This window comes from Crinia signifera, chromosome 5, assembly GCF_055691185.1.
Source record: "Crinia signifera chromosome 5, ASM5569118v1, whole genome shotgun sequence".
NCBI lineage: Eukaryota > Metazoa > Chordata > Amphibia > Anura > Myobatrachidae > Crinia > Crinia signifera.
Window position 1 is genome coordinate 4,853,331 of NC_139221.1, and position 26,844 is coordinate 4,880,174.

At 48.8% G+C, this 26,844-nt stretch overlaps 1 protein-coding gene across 4 annotated transcripts in view; it reads right to left on the reverse strand.

Moving 5' to 3' along the window:
* Positions 1-26,844, reverse strand: part of KCNH2 (potassium voltage-gated channel subfamily H member 2) — a 412,853-nt gene that overhangs the window by 283,979 nt on the left and 102,030 nt on the right. For all 4 annotated transcript variants that reach the window (XR_014474764.1, XM_083186551.1, XM_083186552.1 and 1 more), the window contains 2 exons: positions 20,192-20,623; positions 3,428-3,642 (listed from right to left, as the gene is read on the reverse strand). Coding sequence is in view for 3 of the 4 variants with exons in the window: in XM_083186551.1 (XP_083042677.1) it covers positions 3,428-3,642; positions 20,192-20,623 (647 nt within the window). In the remaining variant the exon portion in view is untranslated. The remainder of the gene's footprint in view (positions 1-3,427; positions 3,643-20,191; positions 20,624-26,844) is intronic.

Here is a 26,844-nt window from a genome sequence, read left to right on the forward strand (position 1 = left end):
GTTATCGCTGCCACCACCAGACTCCTCCTACGCCACGTAGGAGGAGTCTGGTGGTGGCAGCGATAACCCTGCCACGTCTGGAACCACGGATACTGACTCAGGCCCAACCGCTGGCACCTGAGTACTACCTGCGTCGACAGGTCCCCCACTGGTCACGGACCAGACCTCTGCTTTGGTAGCTGGCAGAGCAGAGACTCGGATACGCTGGATGCTATGCCCAAAACAGCTGGAGCACGGAACTAGTGCATTAATTCTGGTAGTCGGAGATGAAGCAGACTTCTTGGGCAAAAGATGGTTTATTGCCAATGGATCTGAAAAGATCCCTCCTCCTTTCAGAGGTACACAGCATACAAGTGATGTTTACAGCATTCGAATCAGGCAGATTGTACCACTTGACAGTCAAACCTTGTGCCTTTTTAACCAAAATCCACACACATCACCACAGGGAGTAATTCCACCCTGTTCTCCCCACCCACTCAGCGTTGTACAGGAGGTGTACAGTTACATTCACATATCAATTGGAACATTTTCCTGTCATAAATAGATCCAGATTACATGTCAAAGGGTTCGCTCCAATTTCCTTAGAATATTTACTAAATGGACAGGAAAGCAGGGATTTGTTGACACATCACATATACAAGTTTCCTTATCAACACCTTTTACACAGGGCCCACAGACACCTGCTGTGCAGTGTCATTCTGTTAGCAAAAGGACAATTTAGCATCTCATTCCCTTATCGCAGGAATTCCTTCCTTAAGTCCTTTTCAAAGTGCATTTTCACATTTAAAATATCTTTATTTAACCCATTTTGCCCAGCTGCAGGCTACAACTTACAGCAGCACTGCAGGAGGGGTCCTGTCCAAGCTCAGTGCTACTCATACAGTTTAAAACATGTCAAGTGCCCTTGTTCTGAATAACGGCAAAGCACGGAGAGTTAACCCCTTCAGTGCTGTAGCCGCCATTTACCCCGTGTGCCGGGCTCTCCGGCCACAGCTACCATGACCGGAGGAACTAGACATTATCCTGATGAGAGGCTACCATGAAGAAGGCAAGTCAGATGCTTGGTTGTATAGGGAGCGGTATCAGCAGTAGAAAGAAAGAAGTAATAATGCCACTGTATAGGTCATTGGTACAAACTCACCTAGAGTATTGTGTTCAGTTCTGGAGACCATATCTCCAGAAGGATATAAATACATTAGAGACTGTACAAAGAAGGGCAACTAAAATGGTGCATGGCCTACATCACAAAACGTACCAGGAAAGACTAAAAGATCTTAATATGTATAGTTTAGAGCAGAGAAGGGAAAGGGGGGACATGATAAAAACTTTCATATATATCAAGGGTTTTAACAAGGTACAGGTGGAAGACATTCATCACAGGAAGAGGAGCAGCAGAACACGAGGACATGCACTGACACTAGAGGGAGGAAGGTACAGGTGGGAGACATTAGTCACAGGAAGAGGAGCAGCAGAACACGAGGACATGCACTGACACTAGGGGGAGGAAGGTACAGGTGGGAGACATTAGTCACAGGAAGAGGAGCAGCAGAACACGAGGACATGCACTGATACTAGGGGGAGGAAGGTACAGGTGGGAGACATTCGTCACAGGAAGAGGAGCAGCAGAACACGAGGACATGCACTGACACTAGGGGAGGAAGGTACAGGTGGGAGACATTCTTCACAGGAAGAGGAGCAACAGAACACAAGGACATGCACTGATACTAGGGGGAGGAAGGTACAGGTGGGAGACATTCTTCACAGGAAGAGGAGCAACAGAACACGAGGACATGCACTGACACTAGAGGGAGGAAGGTACAGGTGGGAGACATTCTTCACAGGAAGAGGAGCAGCAGAACACGAGGACATGCACTGACACTAGAGGGAGGAAGGTACAGGTGGGAGACATTCTTCACAGGAAGAGGAGCAGCAGAAAACGGGGACATGCACTGACACTAGGGGGAGGAAGGTACAGGTGGGAGACATTCTTCACAGGAAGAGGAGCAGCAGAACACGAGGACATGCACTGACACTAGAGGGAGGAAGGTACAGGTGGGAGACATTCTTCACAGGAAGAGGAGCAGCAGAGCACGAGGACATGCACTGACACTAGAGGGAGGAAGGTACAGGTGGGAGACATTCTTCACAGGAAGAGGAGCAGCAGAACATGAGGACATGCACTGACACTAGAGGGAGGAAGGTACAGGTGGGAGACATTCTTCACAGGAAGAGGAGCAGCAGAGCACGAGGACATGCACTGAAACTAGAGGGAGGAAGATTCAGGGGAAATGTGAGGAAGAATTACTTCACAGAAAGCGTAGTAGATAAGTGGAATAGCCTCCCATCAGAGGTGGTAGAGGCAAATACAGTAGTACAATGTAAACATGCTTGGGATAGGCATATTGATATCCTTACACAGAAATAAGGATCAAATATGGTTTGAGGTAACATGTTTAAAAAAGGGGCAGACTAGATGGGCCAAGTGGTTCTTATCTGCCATCAAATTCTATGTTTCTGTGTTACCATGACCGAAGGCACTAGACATTATCCTGATGAGAGGCTACCATGACCGGAGGCACTAGACATTATCCTGATGAGAGGCTACCATGACCGAAGGAACTAGATATTACCCTGATGAGAGGCTACAATGACTGGAGGCACTAGACATTATCCTGAAGAGAGGCTACCATGACCTCAGGCACTAGACATTATCCTGATGAGAGGCTACCATGACCTCAGGCACTAGACATTATCCTGAAGAGAGGCTACCATGACCGGAGGCACTAGACATTATCCTGATGAGAGGCTACCATGACCGAAGGAACTAAATAATATCCTGATGAGAGGCTACCATGACCTCAGGCACTAGACATTATCCTGAAGAGAGGCTACCATGACCGGAGGCACTAGACATTATCCTGATGAGAGGCTACCATGACCGAAGGAACTAGATAATATCCTGATGAGAGGCTACCATGAACGGAGGAACTACATATTATCCTGATGAGAGGCTACCATGATCTCAGGCACTAGACATTATCCTGATGAGAGGCTACCATGACCTCAGGCAGTAGACATTATCCTGATGAGAGGCTACCATGACCTCACACACTAGACATTATCCTGATGAGAGGCTACCATGACCGGAGGAACTACATATTATCCTGATGAGAGGCTACCATGACCGGAGGAACTAGACATTATCCTGATGATAGGCTACCATGACCTCAGGCACTAGACATTATCCTGATGAGAGGCTATCATGTCCTCAGGCTGACCATACAGATGTTCTCCTGAGACTGGAAAATGAGACCACACATCATTATATAACTGTGGAATGAACCAGCATCCCCAGCAGGGAAACCAGTATCATGTGGTCATTCTTAGCGCAAACCATATACCAAGCACATAAAAGGTAAAGCCTTACCTGGGTGACCTTCTCTGTCACATTGTGCGTCCGGTCCTTTAACTTGGTGGGTGCAATGATCTCCTTCTCGTTGGAAGGCGAAGTGAGGAATGAGTCTCCCTTAAAGTCCACAAAATTGAGAGTGATTTGGGGTATTTTGCTAATTGTTCTATACTTCATGAGGTCAGAATCTGAGGTGGAGTTTAGGAGGCTGACTCGGACGTTGTTCATGGCACCTGCAGAGAGAGGAACCTGTAAGTTATGGATCTGACAGGAAGACCATATCACAATGACGCACGTCCTTCTGGTCAGCTGGGGAACACAGCAATGCCGTCCTATGTTCTAGAGTCCAATCTACTCTGACCAGGATAGAACAGGAGACCTGGGAGGGTTATATAGTGCTGGACACAGGAAGACCATATCACAATGACGCACGTCCTTCTGGTCAGCTGGGGAACACGGCAATGCCGTCCTGTGTTCTAGAGTCCAATCTACTCAGACTAGGATATAACAGGAGACCTGGGAGGGTTATATAGTGCTGGACACAGGAAGACCATATCACAATGACGCACGTCCTTCTGGTCAGCTGGGGAACACAGCAATGCCGTCCTGTGTTCTAGAGTCCAATCTACTCTGACCAGGATATAACAGGAGACCTGGGAGGGTTATATAGTGCTGGACACAGGAAGACCATATCACAATGACGTATGTCCTTCTGGTCAGCTGGGGAACACAGCAATGCCGTCCTGTGTTCTAGAGTCCAATCTACTCTGACCAGGATATAACAGGAGACCTGGGAGGGTTATATAGTGCTGGACACAGGAAGACCATATCACAATGATGCACGTCCTTCTGGTCAGCTGGGGAACACAGCAATGCCGTCCTGTGTTCTAGAGTCCAATCTACTCTGACCAGGATATAACAGGAGACCTGGGAGGGTTATATAGTGCTGGACACAGGAAGACCATATCACAATGACGCACGTCCTTCTGGTCAGCTGGGGAACACAGCAATGCCGCCCTGTGTTCTAGAGTACAATCTACTCAGACCAGGATATATCAGGAGACCTGGGAGGGTTATATAGTGCTGGACACAGGAAGACCATATCACAATGAGGCACGTCCTTCTGGTCAGCTGGGGAACACAGCAATGCCATCCTGTGTTCTAGAGTCCAATCTACTCTGACCAGGATATAACAGGAGACCTGGGAGGGTTATATAGTGCTGGACACAGGAAGACCATATCACAATGAGGCACGTCCTTCTGGTCAGCTGGGGAACACAGCAATGCCATCCTGTGTTCTAGAGTCCAATCTACTCTGACCAGGATAGAACAGGAGACCTGGGAGGGTTATATAGTGCTGGACACAGGAAGACCATATCACAATGACGAACGTCCTTCTGGTCAGCTGGGGAATACAGCAATGCCGTCCTGTGTTCTAGAGTCCAATCTACTCTGACCAGGATAGAACAGGAGACCTGGGAGGGTTATATAGTGCTGGACACAGGAAGACCATATCACAATGACACACATCCTTCTGGTCAGCTGGGGAACAGAGCAATGCCGTCCTGTGTTCTAGAGTCCAATCTACTCTGACCAGGATATAACTGGAGACCTGGGAGGTTTATATAGTGCTGGACACAGGAAGACCATATCACAATGACGCACGTCCTTCTGGTCAGCTGGGGAACACAGCAATGCCGTCCTGTGTTCTAGAGTCCAATCTACTCTGACCAGGATAGAACAGGAGACCTGGGAGAGTTATATAGTGCTGGACACAGGAAGACCATATCACAATGACGCATGTCCTTCTGGTCAGCTGGGGAACACAGCAATGCCGTCCTGTGTTCTATAGTCCAATCTACTCTGACCAGGATATAACAGGAGTCCTGGGAGGGTTATATAGTGCGGGACACAGGAAAACCATATCACAATGACACACGTCCTTCTGGTCAGCTGGGGAACAGAGTAATGCCGTCCTGTGTTCTAGAGTCCAATCTACTCTGACCAGGATATAACTGGAGACCTGGGAGGTTTATATAGTGCTGGACACAGGAAGACCATATCACAATGATGCACGTCCTTCTGGTCAGCTGGGGAACACAGCAATGCCGTCCTGTGTTCTAGAGTCCAATCTACTCTGACCAGGATATAACAGGAGACCTGGGAGGGTTATATAGTGCTGGACACAGGAAGACCATATCACAATGACGCACGTCCTTCTGGTCAGCTGGGGAACACAGCAATGCCGCCCTGTGTTCTAGAGTACAATCTACTCAGACCAGGATATATCAGGAGACCTGGGAGGGTTATATAGTGCTGGACACAGGAAGACCATATCACAATGAGGCACGTCCTTCTGGTCAGCTGGGGAACACAGCAATGCCATCCTGTGTTCTAGAGTCCAATCTACTCTGACCAGGATATAACAGGAGACCTGGGAGGGTTATATAGTGCTGGACACAGGAAGACCATATCACAATGAGGCACGTCCTTCTGGTCAGCTGGGGAACACAGCAATGCCATCCTGTGTTCTAGAGTCCAATCTACTCTGACCAGGATAGAACAGGAGACCTGGGAGGGTTATATAGTGCTGGACACAGGAAGACCATATCACAATGACGCACGTCCTTCTGGTCAGCTGGGGAATACAGCAATGCCGTCCTGTGTTCTAGAGTCCAATCTACTCTGACCAGGATAGAACAGGAGACCTGGGAGGGTTATATAGTGCTGGACACAGGAAGACCATATCACAATGACACACATCCTTCTGGTCAGCTGGGGAACAGAGCAATGCCGTCCTGTGTTCTAGAGTCCAATCTACTCTGACCAGGATAGAACAGGAGACTTGGGAGGGTTATATAGTGCTGGACACAGGAAGACCATATCACAATGACGCACGTCCTTCTGGTCAGCTGGGGAACACGGCAATGCCGTCCTGTGTTCTAGAGTCCAATCTACTCTGACCAGGATATAACTGGAGACCTGGGAGGTTTATATAGTGCTGGACACAGGAAGACCATATCACAATGACGCACGTCCTTCTGGTCAGCTGGGGAACACAGCAATGCCGTCCTGTGTTCTAGAGTCCAATCTACTCTGACCAGGATAGAACAGGAGACCTGGGAGGGTTATATAGTGCTGGACACAGGAAGACCATATCACAATGACGCATGTCCTTCTGGTCAGCTGGGGAACACAGCAATGCCGTCCTGTGTTCTATAGTCCAATCTACTCTGACCAGGATATAACAGGAGTCCTGGGAGGGTTATATAGTGCTGGACACAGGAAGACCATATCACAATGACACATGTCCTTCTGGTCAGCTGGGGAACAGAGCAATGCCGCCCTGTGTTCTAGAGTCCAATCTACTCAGACCAGGATATATCAGGAGACCTGGGAGGGTTATATAGTGCTGGACACAGGAAGACCATATCACAATGACGCATGTCCTTCTGGTCAGCTGGGGAACACAGCAATGCCGTCCTGTGTTCTAGAGTCCAATCTACTCTGACCAGGATATAACAGGAGACCTGGGAGGGTTATATAGTGCTGGACACAGGAAGACCATATCACAATGACGCATGTCCTTCTGGTCAGCTGGGGAACACAGCAATGCCGTCCTGTGTTCTAGAGTCCAATCTACTCTGACCAGAATAGAACAGGAGACCTGGGAGGGTAATATAGTGCTGGACACAGGAAGACCATATCACAATGACGCACGTCCTTCTGGTCAGCTGGGGAACACGGCAATGCCGTCCTGTGTTCTAGAGTCCAATCTACTCTGACCAGGATAGAACAGGAGACCTGGGAGGGTTATATAGTGCTGGACACAGGAAGACCATATCACAATGACGCACGTCCTTCTGGTCAGCTGGGGAACACGGCAATGCCGTCCTGTGTTCTAGAGTCCAATCTACTCTGACCAGGATATAACAGGAGACCTGGGAGGGTTATATAGTGCTGGACACAGGAAGACCATATCACAATGACGCATGTCCTTCTGGTCAGCTGGGGAACACGGCAATGCCGTCCTGTGTTCTAGAGTCCAATCTACTCTGACCAGGATATAACAGGAGACCTGGGAGGGTTATATAGTGCTGGACACAGGAAGACCATATCACAATGACGCACGTCCTTCTGGTCAGCTGGGGAACACGGCAATGCCGTCCTGTGTTCTAGAGTCCAATCTAGTCTGACCAGGATAGAACAGGACACCTGGGAGGGTTATATAGTGCTGGACACAGGAAGACCATATCACAATGACGCACGTCCTTCTGGTCAGCTGGGGAATACAGCAATGCCGCCCTGTGTTCTAGAGTCCAATCTACTCAGACCAGGATATAACAGGAGACCTGGGAGGGTTATATAGTGCTGGACACAGGAAGACCATATCACAATGACGCACGTCCTTCTGGTCAGCTGGGGAACACAGCAATGCCGTCCTGTGTTCTAGAGTCCAATCTACTCTGACCAGGATAGAACAGGAGACCTGGGAGGGTTATATAGTGCTGGACACAGGAAGACCATATCACAATGACGCACGTCCTTCTGGTCAGCTGGGGAACACGGCAATGCCGTCCTGTATTCTAGAGTCCAATCTACTCTAACCAGGATAGAACAGGAGACCTGGGAGGGTTATATAGTGCTGGACACAGGAAGACCATATCACAATGACGCACGTCCTTCTGGTCAGCTGGGGAACAGAGCAATGCCGTCCTGTGTTCTAGAGTCCAATCTACTCTGACCAGGATATAACAGGAGACCTGGGAGGGTTATATAGTGCTGGACACACAATAAGAGGCCCCTTAAGATGATATTACGCCTGGAGAGACCGGTGAGGGGTCTAATACAGTGTATATGCAGGCCAGCGAGCTGGAGTGAAGCATACAATTCAGGAGATCGCTCTGTTATTATTTATTAATAGTGGGTTCTGTTGCACTTTACAATTATAACTCAGGATAAAACAAACAGGGTTTTTACAGACAGTCAGAGGTAGAAGGGCCCTGCTCCCAAGCTTACAATCTATCGGGAAATAGGCATTGATACCCAATAATAATAATGTGATACCCCTTTTACCCCGCAGCTATAACGCGGTATATTGCCTTTTTTAACACATTTTGAATCGGTTCTAGCTGACGTGTGAAAGCTCCAGATTGAATTTACCGGTTCTAGAAAACCGGTATTTCTATACGGTTCCGGGCCGTTTACTTTGCTGTGTGAATGGCTCAGAACCGGTATTTGGTATCCAGGCAGCATTGAGCACTTTGTTCGCATATGGGACCTGCTCATTACATATGCAGGGGACGGGGACCTGCTGGGTCCCGCACCGTGCATATCTAATGAGCAGGACCCAGCACAGTGCATATTTAATGAGCGGGTCCCGCCTCCTGCATTGCACTGTGCTGTGTCCCGCTCATTAGATATCCACGAAGGAGCCCCCAACGCAGAGCATATTTAATGAGCAGGTCCCATATGCGAACAAAGAGGCTGATCCACGGCTGCACTCACCCTGGCACTGATGGCTACCGAGATCCTCCGCTTCTCCTGTCACTCAGATCCCTGATCCATCCCCAGCATCCACGCACCGAGCTGCGAGAATAAAGTCTGCGGGAGTCATGTTGGATGATACCACCTCCAGGGCAGGATACCGCCTCCTCCACCGGGTACCGCCTATGGGACTGGCACCGCCTCAGCTAACTGGCATGCTGCCCCCCCAGGACCCCCGTGCTAGTGATACACTCTCCGGAAGCGGCTCTGCCTGGGGGCACGTACAGGATGGTCTGCAGCATGTGGCAGTGTGCCCGGGGGTGGTAGTGCCAGCTCCTGTGGCTGTACAGCCTGGCACCCACTGCTAGCACTCCGCGGGTCACAGTTTATCGTACACAGATAGAAGCTGCTCCTGACACTTTCCAAAAATGGCTCAACCTAGTAGTGTGCAAGGGAGCAGCAGGGCGGGAGAGGAGGAGGGGTCGCCCCGCACCAGATACAGGGAGTAGGGGGGCAGTCACACATGTATGGGTAGTGTCCCGTGTATGAGTAGAGACTGGGAGATTCTGGGTACTGTTAGTCCTTCATCAACGGATCACAGTAATCGAGTGGGACAATAAGGGATCAGAAGCTGCTGCAGGTACCTTGGGCCCTGGTCATGTAGGGCCTTGAAAGTCAGTAAGCCAATCTTGAAAATGATTCGCCATCTTTAGGCAGCCAGTGAAGAGAGCACAGAATGGGTGTTATGCGGCTGGAGCAGGGCTGATTGGTTAATAGCCTGGCAGCTGCATTTTGTACCATCTGCCAGCGGTGCAATTCTTTTTCTGGGAGACTGAGGTACAGAGCATTGCAGTAGTCTAGGCGTGATGATATCAATGCATGTATGACTTTAGGCAGGTCTTCTGAGGGAATTAAGTGCTTGATTCTGGCTATATTCCTTAGACCACAGGTCTTCAACCTGTGGCCCTCCAGATGTTGTGGAACTACATGTCCCAGCATGCCCTGAGGTTTTTTGGCATGCTCTTATAGGAAAAAATGTGGCAATGCATGTTGGAACATGTAGTTTCACAACATCTGGAGGGCCACAGGTTGAAGACCCATGCCTTAGATGATAGAGTGAGGATTTAATTGTGGCTGATACCTGATGTTTAAGTGTCAGGCCACTATCCAGGACAACGCCCAGATTCCACACATGTAACGTATTTTGAAGTTCTGCACCCCCCAAGCGTAAAGGGCCCCATACATCAGCAATTAATTGTGACAATTTTCAGATATGGAGATGATTGCCACAATTAATTTTAGATGTGTGGGCTCCCCCTTTTGGCAATCCCAATCAAAATCGCCAATCGATTGCTTAATCAGGTTTTTAAACATGTTTAATAATCTGGTATTATCTGCAGATCTTTTTTATGTGTGTGGGCATTCCCAATTCGTCTTCTTCATCTATTTACATTATGAACAGCTGAAATGACAATCGATTGGGGCAATTTTCAGATATGAAGATGCAATCTTTAGATGGAAAAATCTGCCGATCACTGAAATAAATCTGTAATGTGTGGGCAAAGTCAGATAGATTGTAAAATCCATTTATCTGGGGAAAAAATCCCTGTATCTGGAAAACCATTAATTGTGATTGCTGATGTATGGGGCCCATAAGACCTGTTGGTTGGCTCTTCTGCAGGCTTGTCCTGTGACCTATCATAAGCACCTCTGTTTTATCTGGGTGCAGTCTCAGCCAACTGGCATCATCCACTCCTGTAGCTCAGCTAGATGCCATTTAGGGTTGGTATTGGGTTCTCAGTACCTGGAGCAAAGGACAGGTACAGTTGTGTGTCATCTGCTTCGCAGCGTTAGACCAGGCCATGATGTCTTATTATGTCACCCAGTAGTAGCATGTACACAGCAAAAAGCATGAGGGATAGTATGGAACCCTGCGGGACACCACATGGAAATGATGACGAATACGCTCCAGATGAATCTCTCTGTGAACGACCAGTGAGAAATGATATGAACCAGCTTAGTACTGCGCCATCCAACCCACAGACATTTTTCAGACGCCGAATTAGAATATCATGGTCCACGGTAGCATAAGCTGCTGAGAGATCCAGAAGGAATAGGATGGAGCAGTCACCTCTGTCTCTTGCCACCAGAAGATCATTAGAACACATACCAGGGCTGTATCAGTGCTGAGTCTTCTCCGGAATCCTGACTGGAATGGATGATACATGTCATGGGCTGACAGCCGGGTTTCTAGTTGAGTTGCTTCCACTTTCTCAATAACCTTTGATAGAAAAGGACGATTTGATACCGGTCAGTAGATGCTCGGAGTCGGGGTCTAAATGAGTTTTTTTAAGAAGTGGTCTAACAATTGCCTCCTTTAGTGGCTCAGGAAAAGGCCTGTCTGCAGAGAGCTTTGAACTATTTTTGCAAATACAGGGCCGATTATGTCCATGCACCCTATTAGTAGCTTAGTTGGGGCAGGGTCCAGGTCACAGGTGGTGGGACGCAGCCTTCGAGTAATTTCTGCATTGGGTTAAAGCTGTTCCAAGAAGTCAGGTGGCTTACATTCGCAGGCTTGATAGTTTGGAACTCCTTTGATGACACTGTGGGGATTCCAGCCCGGATAGAAGATACTTTATCTGCAAAGAATTTATCAAACAGACTGGGAGAGGGTTACATCAGGCTGCGGGCATGCTGGTTTGCGAAGCTTCTCCACTGTACGGAAAGGCTGAGCAGGCCTGTTGTCTGCTGCTCTGATCTCATTTGTTACGAGTGATAGTTGATTGATATTCTCCAGTATATTTCATTAGTTTTAACTTATCCTCTACCATGTTCAACTTCCTCTGCAGTATTTCAAGTCTACGACCCCTTTTCTTGAGTTCACTAACACCGTTGTCAAACCAAGGGGCTTGATGTCATGATGTGTGGGGTCGTATACGCACAGGGGCTAGACATTGTGGAGTGCGGGGTCGTATATGCACAGCGGCTAGACATTGTGGTGCGAGGGGTGGTATACACACAGGGCTAGACATTGTGGTGTGCGGGGTCATATACACACAGGGGCTAGACATTGTGGTGTGCGGGGTCGTATACGCACAGGGGCTAGACATTGTGGTGTGCGGGGTCGTATACACACAGGGGCTAGACGTCGTGATGTGCGGGGTGGTATACGCACAGGGGCTAGACATTGTGGTGTGCGGGGTGGTATACGCACAGGGGCTAGACATTGTGGTGTGCGGGGTCGTATACACACAGGGGCTAGACGTCGTTATGTGTGGGGTCGTATACGCACAGGGGCTAGACATTGTGGTGTGCGGGGTGGTATACACACAGGGGCTAGACATTGTGGTGTGCGGGGTGGTATACACACAGGGGCTAGACATTGTGGTGTGCGGGGTGGTATACGCACAGGGGCTAGACATTGTGGTGTGCGGGGTGGTATACGCACAGGGGCTAGACATTGTGGTGTGCGGGGTCGTATACACACAGGGGCTAGACATTGTGGTGTGCGGGGTGGTATACGCACAGGGGCTAGACATTGTGGTGTGCGGGGTCGTATACACACAGGGGCTAGACGTCGTGATGTGCGGGGTCGTATACGCACAGGGGCTAGACATTGTGGTGTGTGGGGTGGTATACGCACAGGGGCTAGACATTGTGGTGTGCGGGGTGGTATACGCACATGGGCTAGACATTGTGGTGTGCGGGGTCGTATACGCACAGGGGCTAGACGTCGTGGTGTGCGGGGTCGTATACGCACAGGGGCTAGACGTCGTGGTGTGCGGGGTCGTATACACACAGGGGCTAGACATTGTGGTGTGCGGGGTCTTATACGCACAGGGGCTAGACATTGTGGTGTGCGGGGTCGTATACACACAGGGGCTAGACGTCGTGATGTGCGGGGTCGTATACGCACAGGGGCTAGACATTGTGGTGTGTGGGGTGGTATACGCACAGGGGCTAGACATTGTGGTGTGCGGGGTGGTATACACACAGGGGCTAGACATTGTGGTGTGCGGGGTGGTATACACACAGGGGCTAGACATTGTGATGTGCGGGGTGGTATACACACAGGGACTAGACATTGTGGTGTGCGGGGTCGTATACACACAGGGGCTAGACATTGTGGTGTGTGGGGTCGTATACACACAGGGGCTAGACGTCGTGATGTGCGGGGTCGTATACGCACAGGGGCTAGACATTGTGGTGTGCAGGGTGGTATACACACAGGGGCTAGACATTGTGGTGTGCGGGGTGGTATACGCACAGGGGCTAGACATTGTGGTGTGCGGGGTCGTATACCCACAGGGGCTAGACATTGTGGTGTGCGGGGTCGTATACGCACAGCGGCTAGACATTGTGGTGCGAGGGGTGGTATACACACAGGGCTAGACATTGTGGTGTGCGGGGTCATATACACACAGGGGCTAGACATTGTGGTGTGCGGGGTCGTATACACACAGGGGCTAGACATTGTGGTGTGCGGGGTCGTATACACACAGGGGCTAGACATTGTGGTGTGCGGGGTCGTATACGCACAGGGGCTAGACATTGTGGTGTGCGGGGTCGTATACGCACAGGGGCTAGACATTGTGGTGTGCGGGGTGGTATACACACAGGGGCTAGACATTGTGGTGTGCGGGGTGGTATACACACAGGGGCTAGACATTGTGGTGTGCGGGGTCGTATTCGCACAGGGGCTAGACATTGTGGTGCGAGGGGTGGTATACGCACAGGGGCTAGACATTGTGGTGCGAGGGGTGGTATACGCACAGGGGCTAGACATTGTGGTGTGCGGGGTGGTATACACACAGGGGCTAGACATTGTGGTGTGCGGGGTCGTAGACACACAGGCAGTGGCGTAACTACTAATTTTTCTCCCCCCTGCCACAAATTGAGGCAGCGCCCCCCCCCCCCCCCGTACCCTCCGCGGCCGGTACCTCCTAGCGCTGGCACTTCTGGCGGGTCCCCGGCTCTGGCTGCTAATAAAAAGTGACACTCGGAAAATGGCTGCCGTGTCTCACTTTCTGTTAGCAGCCGGCAGGACAGAAGCGCCAGCGGCAGGAGGTAACAGCAGGCGGGGTGCACGTCGCTGGCAGCCGGGAAGCCAGGCAGCCAGTGTGGGGAGTATGTTTAAAAGTATGAGACGCGTCTCACCTACCCGGCGGCCGGCAGCAGCAGGGGGAGCGGCCTGGCCACACTGACAGCTAGCCGGAAAACCCAGCACAGGAGTAGCCAGCCGCCCGGCTCCCCGCACCCAGAAGCGCCGGCGGGCGGACACCAGCAGGTAACTATAGCCCCGCAGACCCCCCGGCGCCCACACCTTCTTAGCGCCTCCCCGCCACCGCGGGGGCTGCGGGACTATAGTTACGCCACTGCACACAGGGGCTAGACATTGTGGTGTGCGGGGTCGTATACACAAAGGGGCTAGACATTGTGGTGTGCGGGGTGGTATACACACAGGGGCTAGACATTGTGGTGTGCGGGTCGTAGACGCACAGGGGCTAGACATTGTGGTGTGCGGGTCGTAGACGCACAGGGGCTAGACATTGTGGTGTGCGGGGTGGTATACACACAGGGGCTAGACATTGTGGTGTGCGGGGTGGTATGCACACAGGGGCTAGACGTCGTGGTGTGCGGGGTGGTATACACACAGGGGCTAGACATTGTGGTGTGCGGGGTGGTATACACACAGGGGCTAGACGTCGTGGTGTGCGGGGTGGTATACACACAGGGGCTAGACATTGTGGTGTGCGGGGTGGTATACACACAGGGGCTAGACATTGTGGTGTGCGGGGTGGTATACACACAGGGGCTAGACATTGTGGTGTGCGGGGTGGTATACACACAGGGGCTAGACGTTGTGGTGTGCGGGGTGGTATACACACAGGGCTAGACATTGTGGTGTGCAGGGTCGTATACGCACAGGGGCTAGACGCCATGATGTGTGGGGTCGTATATGCACAGGGGCTAGACATTGTGGTGTGCGGGGTGGTATACACACAGGGGCTAGACATTGTGGTGTGCGGGTTCGTATACGCACAGGGGCTAGACATTGTGGTGCGAGGGGTCGTATACGCACAGGGGCTAGACATTGTGGTGCGAGGGGTCGTATACACACAGGGGCTAGACATTGTGGTGTGCGGGGTCATATACACACAGGGGCTAGACATTGTGATGTGCGGGGTGGTATACACACAGGGGCTATACATTGTGGTGTGCGGGGTGGTATACACACAGGGGCTAGACGTCATGATGTGTGGGGTCGTATATGCACAGGGGCTAGAGATTGTGGTGTGAGGGGTGGTATACACACAGGGCTAGACATTGTGGTGTGCAGGGTGGTATACACACAGGGGCTATACATTGTGGTGTGCGGGGTCGTATACGCACAGGGGCTAGACGTCATGATGTGTGGGGTCGTATATGCACAGGGGCTAGAGATTGTGGTGTGAGGGGTGGTATACACACAGGGCTAGACATTGTGGTGTGCGGGGTGGTATACGCACAGGGGCTAGACATTGTGGTGTGCGGAGTCGTATATGCACAGGGGCTAGACATTGTGGTGTGCGGGGTGGTATACACACAGGGGCTAGACGTCATGATGTGCGGGGTCATACACGCACAGCGGCTAGACATTGTGGTGTGCGGGGTGGTATACGCACAGGGCTAGACATTGTGGTGTGCGGGGTCGTATACGCACAGGGGCTAGACATTGTGATGTGCGGAGTCGTATTCGCACAGGGGCTAGACATTGTGGTGCGAGGGGTCGTATACGCACATGGGGCTAGACATTGTGGTGCGAGGGGTCGTATACACACAGGGGCTAGACATTGTGGTGCAAGGGGTCGTATACACACAGGGGCTTGACGTCGTGGTGTGCGGGGTCGTATACGCACAGGGGCTAGACATTGTGGTGTGCGGGGTCGTATACGCACAGGGGCTAGACATTGTGGTGTGCGGGGACGTATACGCACAGGGGCTAGACGTCGTGATGTGCAGGGTCGTATACAGGGGCTATAATATCCATTGCAGCAGTCACATCCCTGTTATAGTAGCAGACTAGGGAACAAGGATATCCACAGGCCCCCGTTACTGCTGAGAGATTCAGGTTTGATGCAGGAGCCTGGGGAGTCATACCCCTCCTTGGGCGATTTCTGGTCAACTCCATGGGTAAGGTTTTATTTTGGGTTGCAACAGAGAACCAGACTGTTAGGAACCAGGATTTATGGTTCAGTTCAGTTTGTGTTTGCCATTTGAATCACTGGTGGCCTCCAGTGGTAGGTCTATGCCATATCAGCTCAATATTCTGTGAGCTTAATTCATTCACAAGTCTGCAAGGTAATGAGCTCGTTAAGTACAGCTTGGGAGCTACCTGGATCTCTACTAGGTGTAATTAATCACTTGAGCCCTTCATAGGGCAGGCTCTCCTGCAACACTCTGCCAGTGATAGCTTCCAGCTTCCTGTTTCCTGTGCAAGTAGCTGCTATTCCCGATCCACAGCTGACCACTATTTCTCCCTGCACTTAGCCCAGTGCAGCCTTCCTGGCCTTTGGCAGTTCCAGCCTGCTTTCACTCAGTTACAGAATCCTGTCTGGTGGCTTTAGCTTCTGTTCCAGTGCTGTCCACCTGCCTGATCTCAGCCATCTTCCTCTGTGCTTGTCTGCTGCTGGTACGCTCCCGGGGAGCATCGGTTGGTCGGCGGTCCGTTCCTGGTACTGTAAGTTCCCCGGTTGTGGACCTGGTTCCTTATTCTTGGCTTGGTGCCCTCCTGGGGCCTTGTTCATCTTTTGTTATTTCAGCCCCACTGAGGAACTCAGGGGGGATTCTCCTCAGCAGTTGCTGCATTCTCAGTTTTCCCTGGACAGGGTGGTCCCAGTTAGAATATATTGGTGTTTAGTGTTCGTGCGTATCGTTCGTTATGTGCTTTTTGGTGTGGTGTATTTCTTATTGTATATGCGACGTGGTTGCAGTTGGTGGGCGACTAGGTCGATGGCACTTTTAGTTCCGTTAAAGAAAAAAGGCAGCTTGCCGTAACTATATAAGTCCCAGTCAGGCTTTGTAGTTAGATTGCCCCATTGGCTGCACCCTGAAGGGGGTCCCGGCTCTTTGTCCATACGTAACACCTGGCTTCACCGGAGCTAGGGCGGGCCTAACTCGCCCTTTCAAATGTGGCGGCTACAGGCGAAGCCTAGTTCCTGCAGGAGCCGGTTACCCAATTCAGGGTAGGATCCCGCCGTGGCTGTCCAAAACAGCAGTACCGGCTGCGGGCGTACACCCGAAACCATAACACAGACAGAGTGGTGGTCAGATCATGTGACTGGGTTTATTTTTTAGGTCAGAGACTTCTAATCCAATCTGGAAGACAAGATCAAGAGTGCGGACACTTTTATGTGGAGCAGAAGTAATGACCTGTGTGAGGCCCAGAGCATTCATTGTACACAGGAGGTCCTGACCAAGACACGAGAGCTCATTGGTGACCCATGCATTGAAATCAACAAGGATCTGCCATCTCTGGTGCTCCAGAACTAGTCCAGTGACAAGATCTTCAGATTCTTGTAGAGATATCTCTCAATCTCCAGGGGGGGCGGTAGGTGAGGAATAACAAGAATATGTATTCTATATGGCATAATGGTCACCAGATTACAAAGGTTTTTGGTGGGCTGTATGATACAGCAACCCAGCAATGGAAGCCAAGGGTCAGGAGGAAAAGCAGAGAGCAAGTAAGTATGCTTGTGCAGTACAGTGCGGATGTACTGTAATTGGGCAGGAGAGGTTATGAGGATTATGTGGGTGGCTCAGGAATATGATAAGCTGCCTGGAGAGGTGAGTACTCAGGGAACGCAATTTATAACGGGCTATGAGGATAAGTGAGTGACTGTAGCAGGCCAGACTCAGGTTAACAAAATGGCTACGGGGATTAAACCAGAGCTTCATGGGAGCCCAGATCTATGGATCTAACAACCGCATAATTTACACCTGTGTAAGGGCACTGCTGTATGTGCGTCTCATTACGCTACACTGGTTAGGATGGGACCACAAGTAGCCATTCCACCTATCCAATGTCCCAAGTCATGTATCACACTAGTCAGCACGGTCTCCTGGTGCGTCTGTGTCACGTATCACACTACTCAGCACGGTCTCCTGGTGCGTCTGTGTCACGTATCACACTACTCAATACGGTCTCCTGGTGCGTCTGTGTCAGGTATCACACTAGTCAGCACGGTCTCCTGGTGCGTCTGTGTCAGGTATCACACTACTCAGCACGGTCTCCTGGTGCGTCTGTGTCAGGTATCACACTACTCAGCACGGTCTCCTGGTGCGTCTGTGTCACGTATCACACTACTCAGCACGGTCTCCTGGTGCGTCTGTGTCACGTATCACACTACTCAGCACGGTCTCCTGGTGCGTCTGTGTCACGTATCACACTAGTCAGCACGGTCTCCTGGTGCATCTGTGTCACGTATCACACTACTCAGCACGGTCTCCTGGAGCGTCTGTGTCACGTATCACACTACTCAGCACGGTCTCCTGGTGCGTCTGTGTCACGTATCACACTACTCAGCACGGTCTCCTGGTGCGTCTGTGTCAAGTATCACACTACTCAGCACGGTCTCCTGGTGCGTCTGTGTCACGTATCACACTACTCAGCACGGTCTCCTGGTGCGTCTGTGTCATGTATCACACTACTCAGCACGGTCTCCTGGTGCGTCTGTCATGTATCACACTACTCAGCATGGTCTCCTGGTGCGTCTGTGTCACGTATCACACTACTCAGCACAGTCTCCTGGTGCGTCTGTGTCACATATCACACTACTCAGCACGGTCTCCTGGTGCGTCTGTGTCACGTATCACACTACTCAGCACGGACTCCTGGTGCGTCTGTGTCATGTATCACACTACTCAGCACGGTCTCCTGGTGCGTCTGTGTCACGTATCACACTAGTCAGCACGGTCTCCTGGTGCGTCTGTGTCACGTATCACACTACTCAGCACGGTCTCCTGGTGCGTCTGTGTCACGTATCACACTACTCAGCACGGTCTCCTGGTGCGTCTGTGTCAGGTATCACACTACTCAGCACGGTCTCCTGGTGCGTCTGTGTCACGAATCACACTAGTCAGCACAGTCTCCTGGTGCGTCTGTGTCACGTATCACACTACTCAGCACGGTCTCCTGGTGCGTCTGTGTCACGTATCACACTACTCAGCACGGTCTCCTGGTGCGTCTGTGTCAGGTATCACACTACTCAGCACGGTCTCCTGGTGCGTCTGTGTCACGTATCACACTACTCAGCACAGTCTCCTGGTGCGTCTGTGTCACGTATCACACTACTCAGCACGGTCTCCTGGTGCGTCTGTGTCACGTATCACACTACTCAGCACGGTCTCCTGGAGCGTCTGTGTCACGTATCACACTACTCAGCACGGTCTCCTGGAGCGTCTGTGTCACGTATCACACTACTCAGCACGGTCTCCTGGTGCGTCTGTGTCACGTATCACACTACTCAGCACGGTCTCCTGGTGCGTCTGTGTCAGGTATCACACTACTCAGCACGGTCTCCTGGTGCGTCTGTGTCACGTATCACACTAGTCAGCACGGTCTCCTGGTGCGTCTGTGTCAGGTATCACACTACTCAGCACGGTCTCCTGGTGCGTCTGTGTCATGTATCACACTACTCAGCACGGTCTCCTGGTGCGTCTGTGTCACGTATCACACTACTCAGCACGGTCTCCTGGTGCGTCTGTGTCATGTATCACACTAGTCAGCACGGTCTCCTGGTGCGTCTGTGTCACGTATCACACTAGTCAGCACAGTCTCCTGGTGCGTCTGTGTCACGTATCACACTACTCAGCACGGTCTCCTGGTGCGTCTGTGTCATGTATCACACTACTCAGCACGGTCTCCTGGTGCGTCTGTGTCACGTATCACACTAGTCAGCACAGTCTCCTGGTGCGTCTGTGTCACGTATCACACTACTTAGCACGGTCTCCTGGTGCGTCTGTGTCACGTATCACACTAGTCAGCACGGTCTCCTGGTGCGTCTGTGTCACGTATCACACTACTCAGCACGGTCTCCTGGTGCGTCTGTGTCATGTATCACACTACTCAGCACGGTCTCCTGGTGCGTCTGTGTCACGTATCACACTAGTCAGCACAGTCTCCTGGTGCGTGGTAGTCTGACGGTATATCCTGCTGCCCCATTAACATATGTGTGTGTGGGAGCAGGAATACATGTATGCGGGGAATAAACCCGTACCCCACACATTTCTCACAACATGTATGGGAGAACTTGCCTGTGCTGGAGTTATGGGTACGGCACTTTTTATCCAGCTCCACCTTCATGGCTTCTATCTCATCCACAGAAGAAGCCCGGCGGATACTGTAGAAACTCTCCCGGGATCGGCTGCGTGTTAAGCTGCAGTTGGAGAAAGACATGTCTAAGTTCAGGTGGTCCTTGTCCGCTCGTGGAGAAGACTGCACAGTAGGTTCATCTTCAGAGGAAGGCTTAGGCTCTGTACTGCCAATCAGCGCCTGCTGGTCCTCAGGGCCACAGCCAATGCAATTGTCTACTGGAGTGACGGTGACAGCTTCCAGAGCGATGGAGTCACTGCTGTGCTTAGAGAAATCCACGACCACCACGTCCGGGTCCTCCTGCGGGAGCGACTGCTTGCTACCCGCGAGAGCCAGCAATGTCGGAAGCTTCAACCGGAAGGACTTCCCTCTGGCTGCAAAGAAAAGATACACAGCTCTAGTACCCAACACTGTATGCTATGGGGTATGTATACTACTAATACTACTGCTACCACTTACTATCTACACAGGAACTCAGTTACTGCTCTAGTACCCAACACTGTGTATGCTATGGGGTATGTATACTACTAATACTACTGCTACCACTTACTATCTACACAGGAACTCAGTAACAGCTCTAGTACCCAACACTGTGTATGCTATGGGGTATGTATACTACTAATACTACTGCTACCACTTACTATCTACACAGGAACTCAGTAACTGCTCTAGTACCCAACACTGTGTATGCTATGGGGTATGTATACTACTAATACTACTGCTACCACTTACTACTATCTACACAGGAACTCAGTAACTGCTCTAGTACCCAACACTGTGTATGCTATGGGGTATGTATACTACTAATACTACTGCTACCACTTACTACTATCTACACAGGAACTCAGTAACTGCTCTAGTACCCAACACTGTGTATGCTATGGGGTATGTATACTACTAATACTACTGCTACCACTTACTACTATCTACACAGGAACTCAGTAACTGCTCTAGTACCCAACACTGTATGCTATGGGGTATGTATACTACTAATACTACTGCTACCACTTACTACTATCTACACAGCAACTCAGTAACTGCTCTAGTACCCAACACTGTGTATGCTATGGGGTATGTATACTACTAATACTACTGCTACCACTTACTATCTACACAGGAACTCAGTAACAGCTCTAGTACCCAACACGGTGTATGCTATGGGGTATGTATACTACTAATACTACTGCTACCACTTACTATCTACACAGGAACTCAGTTACTGCTCTAGTACCCAACACTGTGTATGCTATGGGGTATGTATACTACTAATACTACTGCTACCACTTACTATCTACACAGGAACTCAGTAACTGCTCTAGTACCCAACACTGTGTATGCTATGGGGTATGTATACTACTAATACTACTGCTACCACTTACTATCTACACAGGAACTCAGTAACTGCTCTTGTACCCAACACTGTGTATGCTATGGGGTATGTATACTACTAATACTACTGCTACCACTTACTACTATCTACACAGGAACTCAGTAACTGCTCTAGTACCCAACACTGTGTATGCTATGGGGTATGTATACTACTAATACTACTGCTACCACTTACTACTATCTACACAGGAACTCAGTAACTGCTCTAGTACCCAACACTGTGTATGCTATGGGGTATGTATACTACTAATACTACTGCTACCACTTACTACTATCTACACAGGAACTCAGTAACTGCTCTGGTACCCAACACTGTGTATGCTATGGGGTATGTATACTACTAATACTACTGCTACCACTTACTACTATCTACACAGGAACTCAGTAACTGCTCTAGTACACAACACTGTGTATGCTATGGGGTATGTATACTACTAATACTACTGCTACCACTTACTACTATCTACACAGGAACTCAGTAACTGCTCTAGTACCCAACACTGTGTATGCTATGGGGTATGTATACTACTAATACTACTGCTACCACTTACTACTATCTACACAGGAACTCAGTACTGCTCTAGTACCCAACACTGTGTATGCTATGGGGTATGTATACTACTAATACTACTGCTACCACTTACTACTATCTACACAGGAACTCAGTACTGCTTTAGTACCCAACACTGTGTATGCTAAGGGGTATGTATACTACTAATACTACTGCTACCACTTACTACTATCTACACAGGAACTCAGTAACTGCTCTAGTACCCAACACTGTGTATGCTATGGGGTATGTATACTACTAATACTACCACTTACTATCTACACCGGAACTCAGTAACTGCTCTAGTACCCAACACTGTGTATGCTATGGGGTATGTATACTACTAATACTACTGCTACCACTTACTATCTACACAGGACCTCAGTACCTGCCCTAGTACCAAACACTGTGTATGCTATGGGGTATGTATACTACTAATACTACTAATACTACCACTTACTATCTACACAGGAACTCAGTACTGCTCTGGTACCCAACACTGTGTATGCTATGGGGTATGTATACTACTAATACTACTGCTACCACTTACTATATATACAGGAACTCAGTAACTGCTCTAGTACCCAACACTGTGTATGCTATGGGGTATGTATACTACTAATACTACTGCTACCACTTACTACTATCTACACAGGAACTCAGTACAGCTCTAGTACCCAACACTGTGTATGCTATGGGGGTATGTATACTACTAATACTACAACTTACTATCTACACAGGAACTCAGTAACTGCTCTAGTACCCAACACTGTGTATGCTATGGGGTATGTATACTACTAATACTACTGCTACCACTTACTATCTACACAGGAACTCAGTACAGCTCTAGTACCCAACACTGTGTATGCTATGGGGTATGTATACTACTAATACTACTGCTACCACTTACTATCTACACAGGAACTCAGTAACAGCTCTAGTACCCAACACTGTGTATGCTATGGGGTATGTATACTACTAATACTACTGCTACCACTTACTACTATCTACACAGGAACTCAGTAACTGCTCTAGTACCCAACACGGTGTATGCTATGGGGTATGTATACTACTAATACTACTAATACTACCACTTACTATCTACACAGGAACTCAGTAACTGCTCTAGTACCCAACACTGTGTATGCTATGGGGTATGTATACTACTGATACCACTTACTATCTACACAGGAACTCAGTAACTGCTCTAGTACCCAACACGGTGTATGCTATGGGGTATGTATACTACTAATACTACTAATACTACCACTTACTATCTACACAGGAACTCAGTAACTGCTCTAGTACCCAACACTGTGTATGCTATGGGGTATGTATACTACTAATACTACTGCTACCACTTACTACTATCTACACAGGAATTCAGTAACTGCTCTAGTACCCAACACTGTGTATGCTATGGGGTATGTATACTACTAATACTACTAATACTACCACTTACTATCTACACAGGAACTCAGTAACTGCTCTAGTACCCAACACTGTGTATGCTATGGGGTATGTATACTACTAATACTACTGCTACCACTTACTACTATCTACACAGGAATTCAGTAACTGCTCTAGTACCCAACACTGTGTATGCTATGGGGTATGTATACTACTAATACTACTGCTACCACTTACTACTATCTACACAGGAACTCAGTAACTGCTCTAGTACCCAACACGGTGTATGCTATGGGGTATGTATACTACTAATACTACTAATACTACCACTTACTATCTACACAGGAACTCAGTAACTGCTCTAGTACCCAACACTGTGTATGCTATGGGGTATGTATACTACTAATACTACTGCTACCACTTACTATATATACAGGAACTCAGTACTGCTCTAGTACCCAACACTGTGTATGCTATGGGGTATGTATACTACTAATACTACTGCTACCACTTACTACTATCTACACAGGAACTCAGTAACTGCTCTAGTACCCAACACGGTGTATGCTATGGGGTATGTATACTACTAATACTACTAATACTACCACTTACTATCTACACAGGAACTCAGTAACTGCTCTAGTACCCAACACTGTGTATGCTATGGGGTATGTATACTACTAATACTACTGCTACCACTTACTATATATACAGGAACTCAGTAACTGCTCTAGTACCCAACACTGTGTATGCTATGGGGTATGTATACTACTAATACTACTGCTACCACTTACTACTATCTACACAGGAACTCAGTACAGCTCTAGTACCCAACACTGTGTATGCTATGGGGTATGTATACTACTAATACTACTGCTACCACTTACTATATATACAGGAACTCAGTAACAGCTCTAGTACCCAACACTGTGTATGCTATGGGGTATGTATATTACTAATACTACTGCTACCACTTACTACTATCTACACAGGAACTCAGTACTGCTCTAGTACCCAACACTGTGTATGCTATGGGGTATGTATACTACTAATACTACTGCTACCACTTACTACTATCTACACAGGAACTCAGTAACTGCTCTAGTACCCAACACTGTGTATGCTATGGGGTATGTATACTACTAATACTACTGCTACCACTTACTACTATCTACACAGGAACTCAGTAACTGCTCTAGTACCCAACACTGTGTATGCTATGGGGTATGTATACTACTAATACTACTGCTACCACTTACTATCTACACAGGAACTCAGTAACTGCTCTAGTACCCAACACTGTGTATGCTATGGGGTATGTATACTACTAATACTACTGCTACCACTTACTATCTACACAGGAACTCAGTAACTGCTCTAGTACCCAACACTGTGTATGCTATGGGGTATGTATACTACTAATACTACTGCTACCACTTACTATCTACACAGGAACTCAGTAACTGCTCTTGTACCCAACACTGTGTATGCTATGGGGTATGTATACTACTAATACTACTGCTACCACTTACTACTATCTACACAGGAACTCAGTAACTGCTCTAGTACCCAACACTGTGTATGCTATGGGGTATGTATACTACTAATACTACTGATACCACTTACTACTATCTACACAGGAACTCAGTAACTGCTCTAGTACCCAACACTGTGTATGCTATGGGGTATGTATACTACTAATACTACTGCTACCACTTACTACTATCTACACAGGAACTCAGTAACTGCTCTAGTACCCAACACTGTGTATGCTATGGGGTATGTATACTACTGCTACCACTTACTATCTACACAGGAACTCAGTAACTGCTCTAGTACCCAACACTGTGTATGCTATGGGGTATGTATACTACTAATACTACTGCTACCACTTACTATCTACACAGGAACTCAGTAACAGCTCTAGTACCCAACACGGTGTATGCTATGGGGTATGTATACTACTAATACTACTGCTACCACTTACTATCTACACAGGAACTCAGTACTGCTCTAGTACCAAACACTGTGTATGCTATGGGGTATGTATACTACTAATACTACTGCTACCACTTACTATCTACACCAGAACTCAGTAACTGCTCTAGTACCCAACACTGTGTATGCTATGGGGTATGTATACTACTAATACTACTGCTACCACTTACTACTATCTACACAGGAACTCAGTACTGCTCTAGTACCCAACACTGTGTATGCTATGGGGTATGTATACTACTAATACTACTGCTACCACTTACTACTATCTACACAGGAACTCAGTAACTGCTCTAGTACCCAACACTGTGTATGCTATGGGGTATGTATACTACTAATACTACTGCTACCACTTACTACTATCTACACAGGAACTCAGTAACTGCTCTAGTACCCAACACTGTGTATGCTATGGGGTATGTATACTACTAATACTACTGCTACCACTTACTACTATCTACACAGGAACTCAGTAACTGCTCTAGTACCCAACACTGTGTATGCTATGGGGTATGTATACTACTAATACTACTGCTACCACTTACTATCTACACAGGAACTCAGTAACTGCTCTAGTACCCAACACTGTGTATGTTATGGGGTATATATACTACTAATACTACTGCTACCACTTACTATCTACACAGGAACTCAGTAACTGCTCTAGTACCCAACACTGTGTATGCTATGGGGTATGTATACTACTAATACTACTGCTACCACTTACTATCTACACAGGAACTCAGTAACGGCTCTAGTACCCAACACTGTGTATGCTATGGGGTATGTATACTACTGCTACCACTTACTACTATCTACACAGGAACTCCGTAACTGCTCTAGTACCCAACACTGTGTATGCTATGGGGTATGTATACTACTAATACTACTGCTACCACTTACTATCTACACAGGAACTCAGTAACAGCTCTAGTACCCAACACGGTGTATGCTATGGGGTATGTATACTACTAATACTACTGCTACCACTTACTATCTACACAGGAACTCAGTAACAGCTCTAGTACCAAACACTGTATATGCTATGGGGTATGTAAACTACTAATACTACTGCTACCACTTACTACTATCTACACAGGAACTCAGTAACTGCTCTAGTACCCCACACTGTGTATGCTATGGGGTATGTATACTACTAATACTACTGCTACCACTTACTATCTACACAGGAACTCAGTAACTGCTCTAGTACCCAACACTGTGTATGCTATGGGGTATGTATACTTC